At 42.2% G+C, this 22,752-nt stretch overlaps 1 protein-coding gene across 13 annotated transcripts in view; it reads left to right on the top strand.

Annotated features, from left to right (window-relative positions):
• Positions 1–22,752, top strand: part of GTF2I (general transcription factor IIi) — a 65,445-nt gene that overhangs the window by 29,653 nt on the left and 13,040 nt on the right. For 5 of the 13 annotated variants that reach the window (XM_048518578.1, XM_048518574.1, XM_048518573.1 and 2 more), the window contains 15 exons: positions 1,720–1,779; positions 2,634–2,690; positions 6,570–6,632; positions 8,994–9,095; positions 10,856–10,921; positions 11,587–11,770; positions 12,749–12,807; positions 13,861–13,932; positions 14,622–14,805; positions 15,773–15,831; positions 18,372–18,443; positions 18,998–19,181; positions 19,457–19,515; positions 20,395–20,469; positions 21,624–21,722. In XM_048518578.1, coding sequence (XP_048374535.1) covers positions 1,720–1,779; positions 2,634–2,690; positions 6,570–6,632; positions 8,994–9,095; positions 10,856–10,921; positions 11,587–11,770; positions 12,749–12,807; positions 13,861–13,932; positions 14,622–14,805; positions 15,773–15,831; positions 18,372–18,443; positions 18,998–19,181; positions 19,457–19,515; positions 20,395–20,469; positions 21,624–21,722 — 1,395 coding nt within the window. The remainder of the gene's footprint in view (positions 1–1,719; positions 1,780–2,633; positions 2,691–6,569; positions 6,633–8,993; positions 9,096–10,855; positions 10,922–11,586; positions 11,771–12,748; positions 12,808–13,860; positions 13,933–14,621; positions 14,806–15,772; positions 15,832–18,371; positions 18,444–18,997; positions 19,182–19,456; positions 19,516–20,394; positions 20,470–21,623; positions 21,723–22,752) is intronic. The other 8 variants (XM_048518577.1, XM_048518582.1, XM_048518580.1 and 5 more) reach the window with 4 other exon arrangements.

Below are 22,752 nucleotides of genomic sequence, written 5' to 3'. Positions count from 1 at the left end.
TCCTGTGTTGCTTTGTTGATACAATCGAGGGCTGACTGAGCTTGTACAACTCCTGCTGTGCGTTCGTCCTTCCTACCACGTCTCGGGGATACCACAGTGTTGTTCTTTTTCTAGCTGGAGAGTACTGGAGTATTTTCCCTTTGGGCTTGGGAAACATTTTGAGCGTTGCGTCTTTTTTTGGTGAACTTTCTCTTGTGGCTTTATGGTGCAAAAGAGCTCTGTTGTAAAAAGACGGGGAGTGTTTGCATGAGTGGGTTTTTTCCCCTTCGGAAACAAACACTGATTTTGTATTGAAAAAGGATTGCATAAAGGGGAACCTGCATGAACAAAGAATTTCGGAGTGTTTTGGCTACACCAGGGGTATCCAACTCTGACACTTCAGTTGTTCATGGACTACAATTCCCATCAGCCCTTGCTGAACATCTGAAGCACCAGAACTGGACACCCCTGGACTACGTGCTCTGGATCATCGAAGGTCACTTGTATTTTTAAGTAATTTTCTACAGCATGCACTTCTGCACGTCAGACTGATTCCTGTGTCTTGGTTTGCATGATCCCATCAAACCCTCAGATGGAAAATATAGGGGAGAGAGCAATGTTCCCTGTAAGCCGTGCGGCCGCGTAGACACCTGCAGGTGGCTCACTTTTGCACAGTTCCCAACTGCGGTTAGAGGGACTGTTGCGAGTGAGGCAATGTTTCTGTGAGGTGGAATTAAGTAGCTTTGAAATAAATCAGCCTGACAAACCAATGCTTGCTGTATCATAGTAGGTAGTTCATCAGAATTAAGATGCCCAAGAGCATAGCAGGACGAGTTCTTCTCACCAAGGCTTTCATGCTAAGATATTGGCATTATGTTTCTGGCATGTGTTTATCGGGGTATTGGTTTCTTTTCCAGTAAGGATTGTCCCTAAGGTTTTTTTTTTTGAAGATATGGTTACAAAATGCTCTTATTCTAAGAAGAGGAGACCAGGTGAACAATGGTTGTGTTTAGGATTACGTATATGACCTCATTCCTTGATGTGTTCAGTGGATACACAGTGCAGCTCAGAACCTTTCCTGCTTCCTACTGGTTGAAAAATAAAAATGAATGGGACCCTGGTAAGAGAAAACAAGGAACGGTGTATTGATGGATGTGAAATGAGCTTCCATCCTAGGTATCGAAGGATGTGCAAAGCTTGGCCAGAAAGGGGAAGTTGAAACATACTTCAGACATGGCATTAAACCATGGTTAAAGAACGTTTTATTTAGTTTGGCATAGTCTAAATAAACCAAAGTCAGAAACTGTGGTTTGGGTTGGGTGTGGAAGTCATGATTTGTTCTCAGTGTGACTTGGTATAATGTCCAAATGGACAAACCATAGTAGAGGTGCTGCTTCTAGGAGCTTGAGTGCTGAGCAGATGAAAAATGAGAATAGCCAAGCAGCTCTGGAACCACAATGAGCCAGTTGAATGTTTGGAAGCTCAAGAGTCTATTCACGCTTTCGGCTAAGGCTAGTGCAAGCCATGTTTTGGCATGCTGTCCGAACAGAGCCATTGCCTAGGAAATCACACTGTTGCATGGGGTCGGCTTATATATCAGCTACCTCAGTACCTTTATTCCTTAAAACTATTTTTCTCCCTCTAGTTACTTTTCATGATTCAGCTGAGCATGCTGTCATAATGGAAACTGAACCAAGTCTTGGAAAGTGATTTTTTGATGGCTGTCTTTGTTTACCAAAGCAGGTCCTTCCGAAACTTCGGCGATTGATGAGAAAATCGCCATGGCAAAGTCTTACACAGGTATAGCAATTCACTTGTTCCTCTTCACAGTGCTCTTTCTTGCGACAGCGTTGATGCCCCTACCAGCAGTCCTGTTCTTCCAAGTTTGGTTTCAGATCTGCTGCCTGCCTTTTGTTGAAGAGGTGGATGAGCCCGCCCCCTGCCCCCAGATCTAACTTGAGATTCATTCAGAGGACCATCAGCTTAAGGCTGCTGGCTCCTTCCTCCTGCTCTCTATTTGGCAATCAAACTTTATCAAATTATTCAATTATGAAAATACAGAAAGGCAAAAAATGCCACAATGAAATTATTTAATGAAATTAGGCTGTAAGTGATATTTTTTTTTGACAGATTCGTTATGTTCTACCCCACCTCTCCCCTCCAAATTACTTGTGTCGCTGAGTCACGAGAGAGAATGGTTCAATATTATGAAAAGAAGTATTAAAAGCTTTATGACAGAGCTTGGAAGAAATTTGATTGAGCGTCATATTTTTTTTTCTCCCCTCAATCTGGTTTGGAACATGGTGCCGTCCAAATTGGGTACACATCTGAGGCAAGACTGAATTATACAGATGGCTCGAAGGCATTTGCTTTACGGAAGATGTACAATCCGCAACGAACAGTGCTGCTCCATGCCATTCAGTTTACGTGAAAGTTTGTGCGGGAGCAGAGATCAATATTCCTGGTCCTTGGCTAGTTCTCGTTTTGAAAAGAACCCTGCTTGTGTTTTATGATGCAATAAGGCAGAGTGGCTTCTGCGTCGTAACATTTTTTCTCTATCAGCCCCACTTACTTGAGATGCTAATTCTGAAATTTCAAGCATTAACTAGCATCCTCCATATTTTTATGATGGTATTGTTTATATTTGTCTAAAGGGAGCAACCAGGGTTCCGATTGCAGTGAAGGAACAGATGTGGAATTGCCAGTAGAAGGTTAGAGATATGTAACTATTTTATTTGAAAAAAATAAACTCCGGAAAGATTTCTTAAAAAAAAAATCAAATTAAATAGAGAGCATTTAATGCAAATGTGTACATTGTGTCCGTGTCTTGCATTCTTTTTTTCCATATTCCACATGGTTGTATTTTTTTTTCTCCCCTGAATTGTGATCCTGCATGGTTATTGTGGACAATTATCGAGAATTGTTTGCAAGATGGTTCTCCCCCTTCCCTGTTTCCCAGTCAACTTTGCAAGATGCCCTTGAAGAGTACATATCATCGGCTTTCCCCATCCGCCAAGTTTCTTCATGAATGGGGTGTCTTGTACTCTGCAGCCCACTCTTTCCTAGGGGCTCTGGGTGGGTTACAGTGTTACAATCCTTACACGGAAGCTTAAGCTTGAAAGCATGACGAGAACATGCTTTCAAGTATCTTTGGAAGTATCTTGGTGAGTAAAAGCCCAACTGAGGATGGTTTCAGATCTTCTTTTAAACCTGTCCTCCATTTGAAAGGACTCTGACTTGACCTGTCTGGGGCTAGATCAAATGTGTGATGCAGTGTGACATGAGACGTTGGTGGAAAAATAAGCTGTGCAAGCTTATGTTATTCCGAGTGGGAATATTTGTAATATAAGTTCATTGTCAAGCTTGGATCTGAGAAATGCCGCTGCTTGTCTCTAAACGTGTGATTCTAATCATGTGGAGGGAAATGGTTACTCTCCATGTGATGTGAATGTTGTGATATCAACTGTTCCCAGCTGGAGAACAGCTGGAAGAAGGGGCTGGACCTCAGTGGTGTCTTCCGTCCCTTACCAGTTAATCCTGTGTTCCTTGAGCATGCTGCACATCCTGAAATGGAAACCAAATAACTTTGTATGGAACTCGCACAAGGCAGCTTTCTCCCAAAGCCACACCAAAAAGCAAGCTGTTTGATGAAGCGAGTGCCTTCTTCATCACGCCAGAGTGATAAATCGATAGCGCCGCTTCTGTTCAGTATTATTTTTAAAGAATTGAACAGACCTGCTTGATTAGATTTTGGTTCAGGATCTTCTAAATGATTTGCTGCGCTAAATTTGGAAATGGCAATTTTTTTACCCGCTTGGCTGTTGCAGAGAAGCAAGCTGTGTATTTTTCTCACACGCTTTGTCAGTAAATTGAATAGGAGATCTGAACTTAAATAGCTTCGGTAAGAGCTGTGCGTTGTGGAGGGCATAGCACTACATTGGTACAGGAGGTAGTACTCCATTAGGCTCCCTAAATTTGAAAACTGTGGACAAGTCAGTTCAATCTGCCCAGCCACCATCACAGCTGCAAGACAAGCGTTCAGTATAATGCATACCGTGTTTCCCTGAAAATAGGACCTACCCCGAAAATAAGACCTATCATGACTTTTCAGACTTTTTGGAGGAGGCTTAAAATATAAGCCCTACTCTAAAAATAAGCCCTACCGATAGTTACAGATCAGGATGGTGTGATCCAGCAGGGTGCTTCCTGCCAATGAGGATACAGCTTGCACCACACATGACAGGGAAGCAAAAGGGCTGCTGAGAGCCTGCCTTAATGAATTGTGAAGGTACCATATTTCCCCGAAAATAAGCCCTACCCCAAAAATAAGCCCTAACCTAATGCATCTTTTGGTGCAAAAATTAATATGGCCCTGTCTTATTTTTGGGGAAACACAGTATATCTTGCTGATAGATCTAAAATTGTTAATTGGGAGGACAGTAAGAACAGCATCCTTTTATGAATCCTCCGAACTTTCCAGTATTTTAAGGTGTGTGTGGGGCAGGGGAGGCCCCACAAAACTTGTTAGCCATTTGTGGCATGTGATAGTCCGAGGGAGAAAAGAAGATGCCTTTTTCACAGGCTTCTCTGCAAAGTTGCTTGGATGTAGTGATGGGCAAATTATTCTTTATTTCATTGAGTTGGCTCGGTAATCTCCCAGCAGGCATTCAGAAAAATTTCTCACCTTCAAGTCCGCTCTTGGCTTATAATGTTGGTATGTGTGTGCTAATGAAGCTAGGTGCAAGTGCTAAATTTTAATCCCTAGCCTCAATCGTGTTGGAGACCAAACTGAAAACTGAACAATGCAGACACCCCAATATCTTCCAGAAAGTGAATGAGAGTTCAGAGCGAGCGTGTGCATTAAGTGCTATCAAGTCGCTTCCAGCTCATGGTGACCCTATGAATTAATATCTCCCAAAATGTCCTATTGTCAATAGGAAAGAGTTCAAATTAAAGAAATGTTGGGCTTATGCCTGAAAAACAGGCCTTGTTCACCTCTTCTGCTACATACTGACCGTGAGTGCAAGTTTTACATTTCAAGCCAGCAACCCTTTGAAGGAAGTGCTCATTTGGTAATACAGATGAGCTTTACGAAGGGAATTGACTCGTCTTACCAACCGGTCAGTTACAGACATCAGCAGCTTTCCTACCTGGAGGCAGTACTTTCATGCCCCAAGCGATCGTGTTTATGGAAGTTGGCGGGCCTAATTTTGACACCTTTCAGTATGAGCCAAGCTTCATCTTTACACTTTCTTAAGTAAAATACTCAGCAGCTCTGCTAGCCTGCCTACATGGCCCTTTACATGTGTGTTTCTGGATAGCACCGGAGGCTGTATATGTAGTTGCATTTCCCCAAAGGACTGTTGACGACAGCAAACCACACTGCAAGAAATAATGATCCTCCAATGAGATGAGCCTGAGTTCTTCTTGCCTCCTTGTGCCATTAAAGGACAGTCATTCTCTTGGGTTAATGGGCAAAGGAATCTGAGAGAGGATCCGATTTGCACGTACCGCCGAAGGAGTCGCTGTTTTTCTGACATTGTTCTGAGGAGTGTTACAGAGGCACTGGACCAACCTCCTAGCATAGACCTAGCAGCTTCCAGATGTTCAATTATCAGTTTCACCAGCATGGCCAATTGGCCATGCTGGTAGGGGCTGATGGGAATTGTAGTTCCTGAACATCTGGAGAGCCGCAGGTTCCCTACCCCTGTCCTAGCAGCTGTCCCTAGTGCTACCTTATTGACGGACAGGTTTTTTTTTTTAATTAAAAGTCGGGAACTTAAAAGTCGGCAAAGCAATCAGACACATTTGGCACAGACAGTGACTTTGCAGTGGCAGAACTAAGTGACCATTTTCGGCGATGTCCTTGAAACTCATCTCTTACTCTTGAGCTACTACAAGTTCTTACAAGTTGTCATTTCACCGATTGCTAATGACTTGATGCCGGCTTTGGAACATGAGAGCAAGGAAGAGAAGAAAAAGTTTACAGTTCCACGAATGGCACCTGTCAAATAGTTAGCAGTGTCTGCCACATCTATAAAAACTCCCCATTTGCTTTGCCGTGAATCTCGGCCTCTTCTTGTGAGAAGCTTCAAAACGGTTGATGCTGATTTCAAAAGAGATGTTTGCACTGCATGAGAAGAACCGTCAGACTCGCCTCATCTTCTGGAGAAGACGCTCACCCCAGTTGCAGCCTTTATCTTTTGTTCTCTGATGTGCAGGTTTTCACAAATACTATTGTCTGTAACCTTTTCAGTTTTCTGTATATAAGATTCTTACAAGAAGGATCTTGTACAATTTTGTGCCGCTTATGTTCCTGAAGCCTGAGAATTTCATTGATTGAAAAATCCCTGCGAGCCTAGAAGAAGACAGCTTTCAACAGCTGCTTCTGATGATATTTGGCCCTTTAGGACCCCTGCTTTATTACCCCCGCCAAACAGCCGTGCGATGAAAGTATCTGGCCTGTATGTTTTGTGGGTCTGTTTAATTCATAGTGCGCAACACGCTTGTTTTCGCCATTGTGCGGTAAATCCGCTCCTGGTCTGCCTGCGCCGTTCAGACTTGGTTTTTGTTTTGTTTTGCTTTTCCAGATTCTTCTCAACATGCCACTTCTGAAACAAGTGAGGATCCTGAAGTGGAAGTGACCATTGAAGGTTGGCCATTTTCTCAACTAACATTTTTTTATTGCTCACTTGTTTCAGAAGAAACTTTTGTCATGTGGCGTTGCGTGCATCCCCCCCCTTTCCCTGTCCCTCAATAAATACCTTTCATGCTGCAAGTCAACATTTTCTGGACCAATTAGTTTTTTTTTAAATTAGGGCGGAGTTGTTGGTTGGTTACAAATCTTTCTTTCAGGTATAGGTATTCAGAGTGCGGGATAGAAGTGAGGATTGGTGCCATACAGATAAGTGGTCATTCTGTCTTGTTTTGCTGCTTTTCGAAACAAAGAAAGATGTGGTGAGGAAGAAGGTCACAGAGGAACTCCAGAGAGGCAGCTGCCCTTGAGAAAGCTGTTTTGCCTTGGCAATAACTGTTGTTCTTTAGAATTGTTTGAGTCTGGTAAAATCCTTGCAAGTTAGAGTGTAGTCAAGGCAAGATGGAGATTAGTTGTCATCGCATTTGCAATGGAAGCAGAGTGAGTAGAGTCTCAGTTGTGGAGTCAAATGCCTTAAGATCAGAACTCTGAAAGGGAATGTCCTGTTCTACGAGTATTCTGCAAAACTTGCCTTCTGGGTGGCAAAATTTCCTATTGTCTGTACCAAAGTAAGAGTGTTAAAAGCTGTGTTGGGGTCTTAGAACAAAGAAAGTTGAACACATAAGGGTAAAGTGGTTGAAGCATCAGAGTGGAATCTTCTCATTTATTTTGTTTCTTTTCTAGGCGTTTGTGATCCCTGGTCTTTGCTGCGAGTGACTCTTTTAGAGACTGCACATTTTGCAGCAAGTTAATTCAGCTCCACTGAATCAGGAGTTTGGGAAGCTGTCATGCTTAGGCAGGCTTTGTGCTATAATGTGCTGCTGAATTGGGTGTTGCTGATGATGCTGAGACTGTGTGATGCTTTCGGACGATGAGTTTATGATCCTGTCACCCACGTCGTAGGCATTCCCTTTTGTGCCTTGACAGTGAACTAGTAGCTCTACCTGCGGGGGAATTCCTGGTAGTTTGGAGTGCAGGGGGAGCTAAAGAATCGTGTGCTATACTTAGTGGCAGAGTTCATAAGTCGGGTTAGCCAGAGTAGGGAAGGAAGAACCCATTGCCTCTCTGTCTGACAGCTCTTGTTGAAGTACCTGTGGAGGAAGAGACGTGATGTAGAAGTCAGCCAAGAAGATAGGTGGCTTTAACTTATCTGTTTAATCGGAAGTTGTGTGTCTCGTGATTGTCTTCCGCAATGGCAAAATTATGTGTGTATTTCCTCCTCTTTCTTCAATGGCTTAAAATCCACAGTACAAGTTCCAGGACAATTTTCATGTGTTGCTGTGTTGCTTGGCAGCGCTTGGAAACTGGAGTTTCTCTATCAGCTTCACTTTCAGCAGTTTGTGCATGGAGCTCCTTTCAAGCTTTTAGAATGTATGAAGTTGTTTGGGGGCTTGTAAAAAGAAGCGACTGAAAACAAAAATGACAGGGAAACTCCTGTGTCATGTGGGAGTGAGTTTGAAGGGAACTGTGGATGTGGCATTTTCTTCCATCTCACCCTCTGCTGTAGGTAACGTTTTAATTGATGTTTGTATCCTTGTATTACTTCCACGCAGACATTATCTAAGAGCACGTGAGGCCCAGAATAAAAAGTCTGAAACAACTGTAAATCCTCTAACAAAACTCTGTCACGTCAGTTGCTGTAACTGGGCAACGTAACTTTTTTTGTGCGTGCAACAGATTTTCCAATTCTTTTGGGAGAAATTTTCCTGAGGTTAAAATGTTTCAGTCTTTCTGCCTCCTCCGAAAAAAACCTCAGTCACCTGCTGAAACCTTAACCTTTTCTCAGGTTGTTTGTAATTTCTGTTCACATGCACTTCTTGAAATAGAAGCCAGCTTTCTATATTCATTTCCCCCTAATTGTATCCTACTTAGTTCAACAAGAGCGCCTATGAAACTGTGAGAAGGTTGTATCCTGTAGTTTCCTTTTTTAATATTCCTTTCTTTTTCAATATATTTGGTACCACAGTTCTACAGTAGGGTTGCTAAGTATCCCGTAAAGGTTTGAAAGGATCTTTTGCTCAATAAGGGTCTCCTTAAAAGCATGTTGTAAATGAATGGTCACAGACGCTGCGCATATTCTACTTCAGTCCTCCTAGCATAATTTGAATGTAGCTTGCATGAGCAAGTTGGTTGCCGGGGCCAACTGGTAGGTTTAATGCATGTGGCACTCCTTACTCCAGAATGGATTACCACCACCAACAGTGAATATCTGTGAAGTGTATTGAACATACCATGAGGCAAAGCCATCCCATCTAACAGCACATTCCAGCGTGGTCTAGCAGCATCCATGACACACGTGTTTGTCTCTTTCTCTCTGAAGATGATGACGACTACTTACCGCCCCATAAGAAAACCAAGAGTGTGGAACCACCTCCTGATGTTGCCAATGCTGGAAGGAGAAAAGCCCGAGAGTTCAATTTTGGTAAGTTTTTGTAGCTGCTGCTTGTAGATGTTTTGATGATGCAGTTGACTAGAGGGTATGCCAGTCACTGTACTCTTAAGAGGGGAGAATAAAAGGAAACCAAGCAAGTTCCTCTTTGAACACCTGAAATGTCTTCATCTTGAATCTGATCAGCTGTGAACTGGAGACACTGGGGACTGGGCCCAGAACCTGCTGACAGAGCATGTGCTCTGCTTAAGGACTCTGAGCCACAAATGACAACAGCGTTTCATTTTTACTAATACAAAGGTTTTTAAGTCCAGTTCATGACCTAACCAAAAAAAACAGAAGGAACAAGAGCGGGACATAGGAGGACTCCTAGGGGAGGGGAAATTCCATTGCCCTTTTGCTCCATATCTGCCTGCATTCCTTTTGCTGACAGGTTGCTGATTTGATTATAAAGGACATTCATTAAACTTACTTGCAGCCTTTGTGGCAATAAAATAGCAAGGCAGAACAGTCACAGGGTCATACTAGAATCTCAGAGACCCCGGCTCATGCTGCCCAGCTTGCTGTGTGCGGTGTGGATTAATAACAGACTCTTAGCCTAACCTACCTCACTGGGTAGTTGTGTGGGTGGAAAGGGGAAAGTAGAATCACGTTTGGGGTCCTGGCCTCCTTTTAAGAAGGGTGAGATAGAAATGCGCTAGGTAGATAGAAGATGCTAAATCCCACACATGAAACTGCCTTGTACTGAATCATGCGATTGGTCCATCAGGGTCTGTGTTGTCTGCTCAGTCTGATAGCAATTCTTTAGGGTCCCAGGCAGAAGTCTTTCACATGACCTGTTACTAGAGGTTACAGTGACTGAACTATCCCAGGGAAAAGACTCCAAATGAAAAGACCTTCGTAAATGCCGGTAGTCTTTATGGCAGAGCAATTAGGTGGTCTCACTGGCCTTCCCAGAAGACAGTGGTGCCACGACAGAAAAAGCCCTGCCTTGAACCTCTGTTGAAGAGAGAAGGTACCTCCCCCCCAGAAGGTCTCAAAGATCTGAGACCCTTGTGTGGGAGGAGTCATTCTTTAAAATGCAATCCATCTCTTCTCCCAGTCTTCGAGAACCTGAACGTTTTGCCAGTGGAGCATATAGGATGATGGTGGGAATGAGCAGAATAGATGGCTGAATGAATGAATAATAGCATGACCTGTGGTTCGAGAATGGATTGAGCAGCTTTGGGGATTAAGAAAAGTTTATATATGCACAGTGGGGCACTGATGGTATGGGGTATTCAAAAATAGGATGTGGATGGACACCAGCAGCAGGACAGGAGTAAGGGGGGGGGGATGGAACCTCTTACACACACACGCGCGCGCGCGCACACACACACACACACACCCCTACACACCAAGCTGAGGATGTTTGCCAAAACGGCTTCACACACTCTTTGTAACTCTGGCTTTTTAAGTAACTTCCCAAGATAATTTTTTCATGCTCTGCAGTAATGTAACTTGCCAACATTGTCTGCAAATGGACCTGAACGAGGCTGGTAGTGAGCTGTTGACTGAACTGCCCAAGAAAAAAAAAACATTTTGGGACAAAGGTTAGCGTCCTTTGCCTGTTAAATTCTTTTAAAAAAAAATAACTGTAATCTCCAGAAGGTTTGTAGATGTTACTTTTAAAGGTTTACCTTTTAAATTGATTATGCCTAAGCAATAAGACGTAACGAGCAATCAAGAATTCAACGCCAGGACACGTTATTTAGAAGCTTGATATATTGGGCTAACCTTCTTTTTCCTTTCAGAGAAGTGGAATGCCCGAATTACAGACTTGAGAAAACAAGTTGAAGAGTTGTTTGAAAGAAAATATGGTATGTGCTCACCAACTTCCCCCCCCCCCCCAAAAAAAAGTAATTGTCCTCTAGCTTTTGGAAACCCTGATTTTGAAATAGGTTAGAATTCTCCGCTCCGTCAAGTCTAAATTCTTTTGGCAAGTTGTCCTGCTCTTATCCAGAGACTGCCAGTACTGAAGGGTGTTTGTAGCCGTGATGGTGCTTCAGAATGAGGAAGGCAGAGGTGTCCTTGTCAGTTGAACCCATTCTTTGTAAGATCTGCAATCTGATAGTTTTCCAATCTTGAGTTCCAGAGAGGGCCAGATTCTCAGATATAATATTAATCAGACTATTTATATTCTTCAATTTTAAAAAATTCTGAGGCAGTCCAAGCTGAATTGCGTGAGTTATAAAAATTAGGCAAGGAAGAATACTTCTCTGTGTGCGCGCTTACTTTGTCTAATGCATTTTGGCTGTGTTATTTGTCCGTATGGTAAGGAGTTAATCTAAAGCACTGTCCTTTTGTAATTTATTCACTCATCCCTCCAGTTTCTTAGATAGCTCCAATTGTAAGGGCTACAAACTTGACAAGAAACTGGAGACCCCTTTAACTGTGTTTGTTACGTTCTGCAGTAGAAAGCATTTTTGTGCTATGCTTAAAGGTTGTTATTTTTGTTTGTTTCTCCTCCTCCTTTATATGGAAGCTGAAGCTATTAATTCAAAAGGCCCTGTGTCTATACCGTATCCACTCTTCCAGTCCCATGTTGAAGACTTGTACGTGGAAGGGCTACCAGAAGGAATTCCCTTCCGAAGACCCTCCACTTATGGCATCCCTCGCCTCGAAAGGATCCTACTGGCCAAGGAACGAATACGATTTGTGATTAAGAAGTAAGTAGCTGTGGTTTAGATTAGACCAGGAGTAAAGAGTGAACTTTTCCTGTAGAACTTCTCGCTTATAGACTATTGCTGCTACTTCAGGTAATTCTAGAACATCTGTAAACAAATGGTTAGAAATAGTTTCTTGGAATTGCAAAAGGGCCACGTCAGATTATGGGTTTACCTTGTATATGTGGGAATTCACCCCGGTTCACCATTCACACAAGCAGTACAAACCAGAAATTGCAGCGTGGAGTGAGTTTCTTGGGCTTGGAAATAGACTTTGGATATCTTTTATTACAGCAGATAAGATGTCTCAACTCCCAAGCTGCTCCCTAGCTTATTTTTCTAAATGCAGATGGTCTGTTGTGAGTGGAAGAAACTGGGTGTTCTGTTTTGTTTTTTTGGTAGAAGTCACGTAGAATTTATATAGCTAAAGATAGTCCCCTGTGCAAGCACCTGGTCCTTACTGGCTCATGGGGGTGACATCACATCACAATGTTTACCAGGCAGACTGTGTTTATGGGATGGCTTGGCATTGCCTTTTTCCAGTCATCTACGATGTATAGGCAGGTTGTAAATGTAAAACAAAATGGCAAAATAATCGGCGTAATATACAGGTTCATCATTGCAGGCAGATGTTCACATGATGAAATTCATTTGTTCAGCCTCTTAGGTATAAATTTATCCTCGAAACAAGGGATATTAGATGGTCTGTTAGGTCATGCTAGGGATGATCTAGCCCAGTTTCTGAAGTGCGTCTCATTCATGTTGGCTTAACTGCTCACTTTACATACCACTTTCAGCATACAACTTTCTCAACTGCTGCACCTCAACTGACTGAACTGGCATCTTTATGTGAAACGGAGTATGATTGCCATATATGAATGATGAAATAGCGCTTGCTGTAGAGATTAACTTGGGAATATAATTATGGTGTGGTGGTTTCTGAAACCTGTATTTCATGCACTTCTGCTTAACTCCTGGCAGGCATGAGCTGCTAAATTCAACTCGAGAAGATCTCCCGTTAGACAAGCCTGTGGCAGGAGGTAAGAGTGTTTGAATTTGGTGGGCTTCTGAATTTGGTATACAGGCTTCTGATCTGTCCGTTGGATCAGATTTAACTGACACTTCAGTAAAATTGTAGTGCTTGAGAAATAAGAGTGGCATATTGGATTAAGAGTCCTCAAGAGTGCCGAAATAATGTTGCAGGCATCCCTAGGCGCCATGTTAACTCTGTGCTTTAAAGCTTCAAATCAGAATTCTGAGGAAACTCCCAAGTAAATGAATCATTCCAAGTGGGTTTTGTTCCTCCCTTTGCAAGCAGTTTTGTCATCCACCTTCAAGGCAATAAATACCTTGCAGTAAATGATCTGACAAGTCCCAGTGCTTCTGCACGCTCAAACCTGATTGCTAAAAGCCTTTGCAAACCGGCCTTAATGTTTCTGAAAGGCTTCCAGGCCGGAGCACTGACGCATCTTCTAAGGGAGGGAGCCTTACAATGGGAATGAAAACCATTGAGGCCGCATAGTTCAATGGCGCAGCATGTGCTGTGCTTGAAAATTACCTAGATTTGATCCCTGTCATCCCCAGGATAAGAGCAAGGCTGGGGAAGTCCTAGATAGTTCTTGCTGTTTCACATACACATTACTGTTACAGCCACATCAATGCATATGCTTTGGTATGAAGCCACATTATAAACTTGAAGAGATCTACTGAAACCACTTATTACTGTATGCCCCTCTCCACTGCCCTCCTTCAGTCCCTGTTGCTATTTCTCTTATGTCTGCCGACCCTTTGCTTCCTTTAATCTCTCCTGTGTCCCAGGTAATCACCACTGTTGCTCATTTTTGCTGGCTCTTTTCCTTTCCTGTACCTCCTCACCCTCTCCTGCCTGCTTGCTTGCAGATTTGTAGGGGCTCCCTGGAAGGAAGGCTTCCAGGGTGCTGCCTGCTGCTTTTATGGGATTTTCTAGTACATTTAGGCACCTGCATTCTACCGTCTTTGACCCCCAAGCATGACAAAGTTGGCAAGATTCTGCAAAGTGAGTGGGATATTGATTTATCTTACTGAGATTCCCCCTTTAAATTTTTTTCTTTTAGTAAAAGAAGAGTGGTATGCTCGAATCACCAAACTACGAAAAATGGTGGATCAGTTATTCTGCCGAAAGTTTGGTAAGTTCACTTGGCAGCATTTTACAGTGGGGTGGGGGCTAGCCTGTAGTCAGTGACTAGCCACCGAAAATGTATTCAGTGATCAACCACTGAAAATGATCTTGTTGGCCCTGAAATTCCCCACGTTTCCAGGCTGTCTTTACATGTGTGTGTAAGCAGCATTTGTATTTTTCAAATTTACCCAGATCACTCGCTCAGTTGTCTGAAATTGTCCTGTTCGCCTTTCCCCCTAACAGTTGATAGCCATTCCTGAAGCAGGGTGATTGCATTTTTGATAAAACATAGCTCTATATGAAACTAACTGTTGTTAAAAAAGATAAGGTTGGAATGGCCTTTGTTTCTTGTTTGTAAAAATCTTTGTCCTTTCTGGGTTATGGTGCAGGTAGATGGGGGGAGGGGGGACATGACTTGCCAGGGCAGCCAGCTTCAGTTGAATTGCCTTCTAACATCATCGTTTGCAGATATGAGAAAAGAAAATGTTATCACGCTCTTCAAAGAGCAAGGGATAGATTTGAGACATTTCAGATAGATCTCTGGATTTGTTGGTGTTATCTTCATATGATAAGCTACACTTTCCGAAGTCCTATTGGCTTTGATTTTTTTCAACTGTTCAGGGAGTCGTGATAATTGTTTCTGTATCAAACCATCTTAAAATAAATCCATACTCATTTGATTGCATCTCTTAACAGCTGAGGCACTGGGGAGCACTGAACCAAAAGCAGTTCCTTATCAGAAATTTGAGGCGCACCCCACTCATCTTTATGTCGAGGGCCTGCCAGAGAACATTCCTTTTCGGAGCCCGTCCTGGTATGGTATTCCTCGTCTGGAGAAGATCCTTCAAGTGGGCAACCGGATAAAATTTGTAATAAAAAAGTAAGTTAAATTCCTTTTTCTGTTTCCATATTTTGAAGTTGTGTTTGTGCAAGAGATGTTCTCCTGCACAATACTAGCGGTTGCTTCTGACTGCTCTAGGACTTATCTCTGCTAAATGGGATCAGTAATCCTTTGGATTCATTTGTCTGAGCTCAAAACAAGGGGTGTGCATTTAGCAAAACGTGAATCAAAAAAGGCAGCAGTTTAAAGGGAGCTGAAAAGTGGATCATGCCGGAAAAATTTGATCCACCATCAACATTGCTGCTTCCCAGCTCCATGTGAGCTTGACGGCAGCAAGTGCAGAGTTTCCGGAGCCCAGCATTCAGTTCTGTGTCTCCTGCCTCCCGGCTCCAGTAGGAATTTTGGGGGTTTAATAGACCCAACAAGTTTATGAAAAAACCCCAAAAGCCAATATGAGGATTTGTCTTTTTTCAGGGTTTTCAGAAATTTCCAGAGTTATTAAATCTGAAAAATAATGGAGGTGTGGGGGGACAGTGCATACCATAATCAGGCATGTTTCTTGGGTTTTATTCCCTTTCTCACATTCCAAAACCATCCCTAGTTTGCACATCATGGGACAGTGTTGTAATATGTAAAATAAGCAAACAAGTTTACATGAGTGCTTAATTCATCTGTAGAGCAACCATCAAAGTAATATGTAGCTACTGATTTTCACTGTCTTAATTATACATTAGAAAGGGCCTTTTGTAATCCCCATGTTGGTCCAGACCTGTTTTGCATTTTTTTTGTGACATTTTAAGGCTCACTGCTTTGGGTCATTGAACTGTTAGTTTTCCTAGTTGTTAAGCTGGTTTTGAGCAAAGATATTCTCTTTGTCCAGGACCGAAAGATGTGTTAGATGTTCATTGTTGTGCGGTTCAGTATAAAAACATTATAGACCTCTCAGACTGAAGAGCAGCCAGTCGCTTGCTGCTTGTTAATGCTTTTTATTTCTTTTTTATTCTAGACCAGAACTGCTCACTGTCACTCCATCAGATGTTTCGCAGCCGAGAACAAACATGCCTGGTAGGATGTGCTCTTCTATCGTGGTTGAAGATTAATAGCATAGCTTCCTTATGCCATATGGAAGACTCCGGTCTTCTTCTCCTCCTACAGCAGTGGCGAAGTGGTTAAGAGCAGGTGCATTCTAATCTGGAGGAACCGGGTTTGATTCCCAGCTCTGCTGCCTGAGCTGTGGAGGCTTATCTGGGGAATTCAGATTAGCCTGTGCACTCCCACACACGCCAGCTGGGTGACCTTGGGCTAGTCACAGCTTTTCGGAGCTCTCTCAGCCCCACCCACCTCACAGGGTGTTTGTTGTGAGGGGGGAAGGGCAAGGAGATTGAGTCTCCTACAGGAGAGAAAGGGGGATATAAATCCAAACTCTTCTCTTCTTCTTCCTCCAACCCCTCTTCCCCCATTAACTAATTGATTAATTGCAGAGATGAAAAATGAACTTCTGGAGTCTTATGTACTTACTTGTATGTTACATTTATGTGTGGATGGATTTCTGTGTCACTCTCTGTCTGTAATAACACCCAAGGCAGTTTCCATAAATTTTAAAACAGCAATTCAGTGAAATAAAACAAGGACAAAAATGTAAACCAATTTATCGCATAATTAGTTGAAAACAACAGTAAAAGGAAAATAGTAGCCATTAAAGATCTAAAACAGTACGGGATCCAACAATTTATTTTCACAGTCCCTCCAGAACACAAAAGTGTTTAATTTTTTTGCTAGAAGGCCAACAACAGCAAGGTCAGTTGGATCTCCTGGATAAGAAGATCAGTAGCCCTAAGGTTGCTGTAGCTAAAAAGCCTTTTTCCAGTTACCTTCCAAACCTCATCTCCAGAAGGGAAGTTCCCTCCATAAGTTCTTGACAGCTGATTCAAGGGGCTTCAAATAGGTAGAAACAGTACATGAGATACTTCATCCTGAGCTATTTAGTGATTTTAAAGGTCAGTACTGTTTGTTTTAATTTGAGACAGAACCAGAATTAGAAAAGATATAGTATGTTGTAATTCTCATGCTCTTTCGCTTGGCTTTCAGGCACAATTATGAATTTTGAGCACCTAGCTAGGTCTGACACAGCTTTCAGCAGACTGACTGCTGGGACTCTATTGAAATAATCATATGTATACATATCTGCTTTTGAGTTCCATCTTTTCATCACAATCTGGGATGATGAAGAAGGGGCATCTGAGATGAATTCAGTTCTCAGTGGCTCCTTTTAACTTCCATTGAATAGATTTAGCAGGGCGCAGGTTGTGGATGGAAAAGGGTAACCGGCCTTGGATTTCAAAACCCCTTTTTGCCTGTTTTTGATAGTTTTGATTGCTGCTGTTCAGGTAACATTCAAGAAAAGGGCAGCCACAAACTGGGTCTCAAGGGTTAGGGAGCAGCTTGATAAAATCTCGGAATTGCGAGTCTAGAGCATGTTCATGTGAGTGTCCTAAAAATATGACCTTGTAAATGCCATAAGCTGATAATGATTTTAAAAATGGTCTAGAATGTACATACAGAAAGAGTTTGCAGCTAGCCTAAAAATCAGGGGTGTAACGAGGCAAACTGTAGCCCTGGGCAAAACCTGAGTTGGATGCCCCCCCATGGGCGGCCACTCCACCATGATCAAAAAATGTTTTGCACCAGGACTTTGGTGCGTGCAGGGGGTGCATTTTTAGACATATCAGCACCGGAATTTCAGCATATCATCAGGAGACTGTCCTTATGCTACCCCACAAGTTTGGTGAGGTTTGGTTCGAGGAGTCCAAAGTTATGGACTCCCAAAGGGGGTGCCCCATCCCCCATTGTTTCCAATGGGAGCTAATAGGAGATGGGGGCTACAGTTTTGAGGGTCCATAACTTTGGCCCCCCTGAACCAAACTGCACCAAACCTGGGGGGTATCATCAGGGCAGTCTCCTGATGAGACTCTGAAAGTTTTGAGACTATGCCTTCAGAAATGTGCCCCCCCCCCCCCAGCCTGCAACCCCCATTGACAGCCATACAGAAAACTCAATGCAGAACAAAGATTCTTGGGCAAATTTCTGGGATGTTCCTGCAGGGGGCGCATTTTTGGATGTATCGGCACAAAAATTTCAGGGTATCATCTAGAAACTGTCCTGATGGGACCCCCTAAGTTTGGTGCAGTTTGGTTTAGGGGGTCCAAAGTTATGGACCCTCAAAGGGGGTGCCCCATCCCCCACAAAATGTTAAGAGGCGGTTTGCCAATGCCTGCCTCTGCGTAGTAATTCTGGTATTCGTTTGTGGTCTCCCATCTAGTTGTTAATCAGAGCCAACTCTTCTTAGCTTCCAGGATCTGATGAGATAAGGTTATATAGCCTGGGCTATCAAGGTCAGGGTGTTAGAGAGCAGAGGGTATAAAAGCCTTTGGTATGCTGCCTCCTGGTTAAAAACAAACAAACCATTTATCAATGTATTGTCGAAAGCATGTATCATGTCTATGTGTGGTTTTATAGACACTATGAGGTTAATTTTGATTTTCAGCTGTCATATTCACTGATTTTTAAAAAGCCATACATAAAATTGTATTTTTTTAAAATCACAGTCAAAGAAGATTGGAATGTCAGAATCACAAAACTGAGGAAGCAAGTAGAAGAGATATTTAATTTGAAATTCGGTGAGTTTATTTTGTCAATAGCCACTACTGGTAATGGTGCCACTTTGTGAAAATGCCATAGGAGGGGAAATATGCCACAGTAGATTTTCACTGTTGCTGTAATAGTCTGACCAGTTGCTGTGTATTTTATGTTCATTGGTCAGCTGTACAAACCAAGTATAGAATCTCCTCCTGGAGTTTGTACTCATGTTGTCTTTACTCAATTTCTTTTGTGAAGCTTCCATGTTATTGCCTTGTATTCATGTTGCTTTTGAGGCCGGCTACTTTGAGGCCCTGTTACTTTTATCATCGTTTGTATGGACAAATTAAGGGCAAAATGGAGGAGAGGAGAATTATGTAAGCAGCTGTGGGTTCCCATGGAGGAGAAAGGTGGGAATTAAAATAAATAAATATAAAAATCAAACCCTGAGCTTAATTGATGTAGTTGCATAGTTTTTTGAAGGAAGACTGGATGAGTATCTTTTGGGCACACTTGCCTTTAAGGCAGGGGTTTGAATTAGAGTGCTCCATTTGAGTCCCTTTCAGAGTTAATGAGTCTCTTTCCTTTGTTCCAGGGCAAGCCTTGGGTCTCAGTGAAGGAGTGAAGGTTCCTTATCCTGTCTTTGAGTCAAACCCGGAAAACCTGTACGTCGAAGGTTTGCCCGAAGGCATCCCCTTTCGAAGTCCCACGTGGTTTGGGATCCCACGCCTGGAAAGGATTGTCCGTGGGAGTGGAAAAATCAAATTTGTGGTGAAAAAGTAAGCTTGCCTTTTCTCTCTGCTATTTTTAAATGATATCTCTTGGATTTCATCTTTTTTTTCCCATCTTGGGTTGGAGGTTTATTGCCATGACACCTGTTGATGGGGCATTTTATTCAACTTCTGAAAAAACATTGTCAGTCCATGGGAGCACTCCTGTAGAGGCTGCTTCATTTGACTCGTTTTTCCAAACAAATGTGTTGCTATTATGGGATATGTGGTTTTATACGTGCATTGTGCTGAGCAGATTTCATTAATAATTGTCTGATATTTAGGCCAGAACTCGTCACTTCATACTTGCCTCCTGGATTGGCTAGTAAGGTGAACACTTCAGGTAAGTGACTAAGAAACAAACATGTCCCTCTTAGAAATCATAAATAAGGCAGATAGTTATGCCATTTGAAAGTAATACTTTTGGGATCCTGTAGGTGTCTCCACAGTCTTTCCTCTTCTCTTCAAAGTTTAACTTGCTTAAATATTTGTACACAAACCTGGTTTTCCTTCTGTGGTTTAGGAGGGATTGTTAATGCGTGAGAGGGGGCATACACACTCACCTGGAAAAACGTTTCTGTACAGGAGTTTTGCACAAATCTTTCCCCCTTTTTTTGTCCTGATGAACAAAATCAATGATGCTTCATGTTTAAAAGTGATATTGATATGGCAGAGAGAGGGACTATCCAAATCCTGCCCCTGACGGGGGAAGCTAAACTTCAACCTTAACATCTGCTTAGAAATAAAATGGGAATCTGGGCTGTTCTCATATTAACTTGGTGGCTTTTTAGTTGTGATTTGGATACTTAATTTGAATTAATACCTAGCCTTGAATCACTTTTGGAATTTTCAGTAAGAGGGTGAGTTCTCTGATGTATAGAGAAGCATCCAAATTGTGAATTCCAGTTCAAACTGGCATCCTAAAAGTTGTATAACCATCATTCAGATAAATAAAACCCAACAGTCTTGCTCTTGGTCAAGCTGAGGTTTTTATGGGGGGATCTTTGTGGTGCTGGATCTCTCAGATTCACCCACCCATTTCATCCATTGGCAAAAATTCGCTGTTGTCCTAATTCTTCTGGAAATATTAAATAAGTACTGTAAAGGACTGTTAATATTTTGTGCAAGAAATGTTCTGGGGCAAACAGTTTCTAATTATGTTGCAGCACTTATTTGTATCAAAAGAGAAAAAAAGACTAATCAGTGTGATCTTTCTGTTCAGGAGCCCAAAGCCCAGAAGTATCAAGTCCTGTAAGCAACTCCAAGATTCCAGAAATTGAAGTTACTGTAGATGAAGGTATGTTATTCTCCAGAGGAATTCTTGTTGAACACACAGTTGGGAACTGCACAGGGTATCTCAAGCAAGGTTTCTTCAGCTGTGAAGGGGCTTGTTTGTGGATAGAAGGCACGACTATACTCTGTTCACATAGTAGCTTGAATATTCTTCCACTGCAGAACAAAGCATGCCGAACCTTCTTTTTTGTAGAATGCTCCTCGAGGGTCGTAGTGCCTACCTAGCCCTGTTCCCCCCATCCGTCTGAAAGTTTGAAAGTAAATGTACATTTAGATGTAAATGCTGTTGTATCAAATTACCATGTTCAGTAGTGCACCAAATAATGGTTTTCACAAAGTCAGTGCATGAAAATGAATGATAATTCTGATATTCGTTCGGGACTATATTCTAATGAGGAAGCATATGTCTTTCTCAACCGCTGCACCTCAGCTGACCGAACTATCATCTTTATGTGGAACAAAGTATGGTGAAAGATAATTTTTTAGTCATATATGTAGATGACTAAGGGGTTAGGAGATAATAGGGAGTTATAGGGGGTTAGGAGAACAACTTAGTCTTAGCCAGAAGGACAGTGAGAATGAAACAGTTAAAATCATCCCACAAAGGTTAGGTCAGTGGCCTTCAACCTCTCTAGAGCCAGGGCCTATCTTTAACCTTCTGGGTTGCAGCCTGGGACCCACCGAGCTGCAATCGCATGACTTCACAGATAACGTGATAGGAAGAAAGGGAAGCAGGTGTTATGCCCTCATCAGGGATCACCATAAGTCACTGGACAGCAAAAAATAAATAAATGCAGAAATCCAAGAAAAAGGTTTTCTCACATCTATTCTAAAGACAGAAGGGTGAGACTGAGAGGAGGAGAACCTCTTACCTCCTATTTTCCATATCTTTGGAACTCCTGGGCATAGTGTTTCAAAATAGCTCTCCAGACTGCCAGCTTGTTAATATTTGCTCTCTGCACATGGCTTATAATTTCAGATTTGATCCAGAGAAGCTCTCAAACGGTGTGGGCTCTGTGCCAGGTGGAGCTTTCCGAGTGATTTGAGAAGTTCTTGGTCTTTGTTTCTGGATGTGCACTGGCAGATCTAAATGTGAAGCTGTGTCCATTGGTGTTAAGTTGCTGAATTCATGACTTGTATTTGTGTGTGTTCACATAGGTCTTGCTACCAAGACACAAGCCCCTGAAGTCAAAACTAATCCTCAAACCAATGGCTCCAATGTTGGTTTCAAGCCCAGAGGAAGAGAGTTTTCTTTTGGTAAGTCCCGACCAGCACGAGTCTGGGGGTGGTGGCCATCGCCAAGGTATAATGGCTACGAGAGTTATGAATCAAGAATGCTACAGTTTAATTTAGTAAAACACATGTACATTTTGCCATGCAGTGCCCCCATTGCGATTCATAATCATAAATCACAGTAAAATTACAAACGTCGTATTAGATGGGGAGGTATCAGCTCTAGAAAAATAGAGAGCTGTACTTGTTTGTCCAACTTTAATTTTTATGTTTATTTTTACATTTACTGTTACTTATCTACATAGCAAAAAGGGAAATGTGTACATGTATGTCCAAAAGAAAGAAGAAAATTCTTACACGAGAAACCGAATGACCCTCCCCTTCATCAAGGGTGCTCAAATAGGGTCACACCTGAGATTTCCAGTTTTGTGAAACATTGTTTAAAAAGAACTTGTTTTTGTGTATAGCCATTTGAATGTGCAATGAATTTTACAACACCTTATGTTGCATCATCCTGGACTTACTAGCAATCCAGTTCCTGGCTGAGCAGAATTTCTCAGCTCTCTGTCCTTCATCTGTTTCCACTGAACTTGATATGAACTTCCTTTGTGTAACACCTTCCTAGGTTACCTCATGTCTTGAGGCAACAATGTTCCTATCACTTGTGCATATGCTATTTCCATTTGTAAAATAAAGTTCCTAGTTGTGCACCTTCATTGAAAAATTAAAACTATGGCCGTGGTGATTTAAAAAAAAACATGACAAGAAAGACAAAGCAGATCTGTCAGTCTATTTTAAAATTTGGCATACTGCTGGCGCAAAGATATACTTTATGAAATGTTTGACTCCTGGTTTTCCTATCTCAGTTTTAAATCTATTAAGAATGGGAGTTCTTTTATATTTTAAATTAGCTGTATTTTGTGCAGTACCTTGCATATAAAATCTCACTCATCCATTCAAACATGGACACTACGTAAGTAGTGACAGGGTTGCATGGTGCCAGAATGCCAACTTGCCCAAGTTTGTCGGATACTTTTTAGCTGATTAAGTCTCA

The sequence above is a fragment of the Sphaerodactylus townsendi genome, linkage group LG16 (genome assembly GCF_021028975.2).
Source record: "Sphaerodactylus townsendi isolate TG3544 linkage group LG16, MPM_Stown_v2.3, whole genome shotgun sequence".
Lineage (NCBI taxonomy): Eukaryota > Metazoa > Chordata > Lepidosauria > Squamata > Sphaerodactylidae > Sphaerodactylus > Sphaerodactylus townsendi.
The sequence above is the reverse complement of the archived record's forward strand: the minus strand, read 5'-3'. Positions and strand labels throughout refer to the sequence as shown.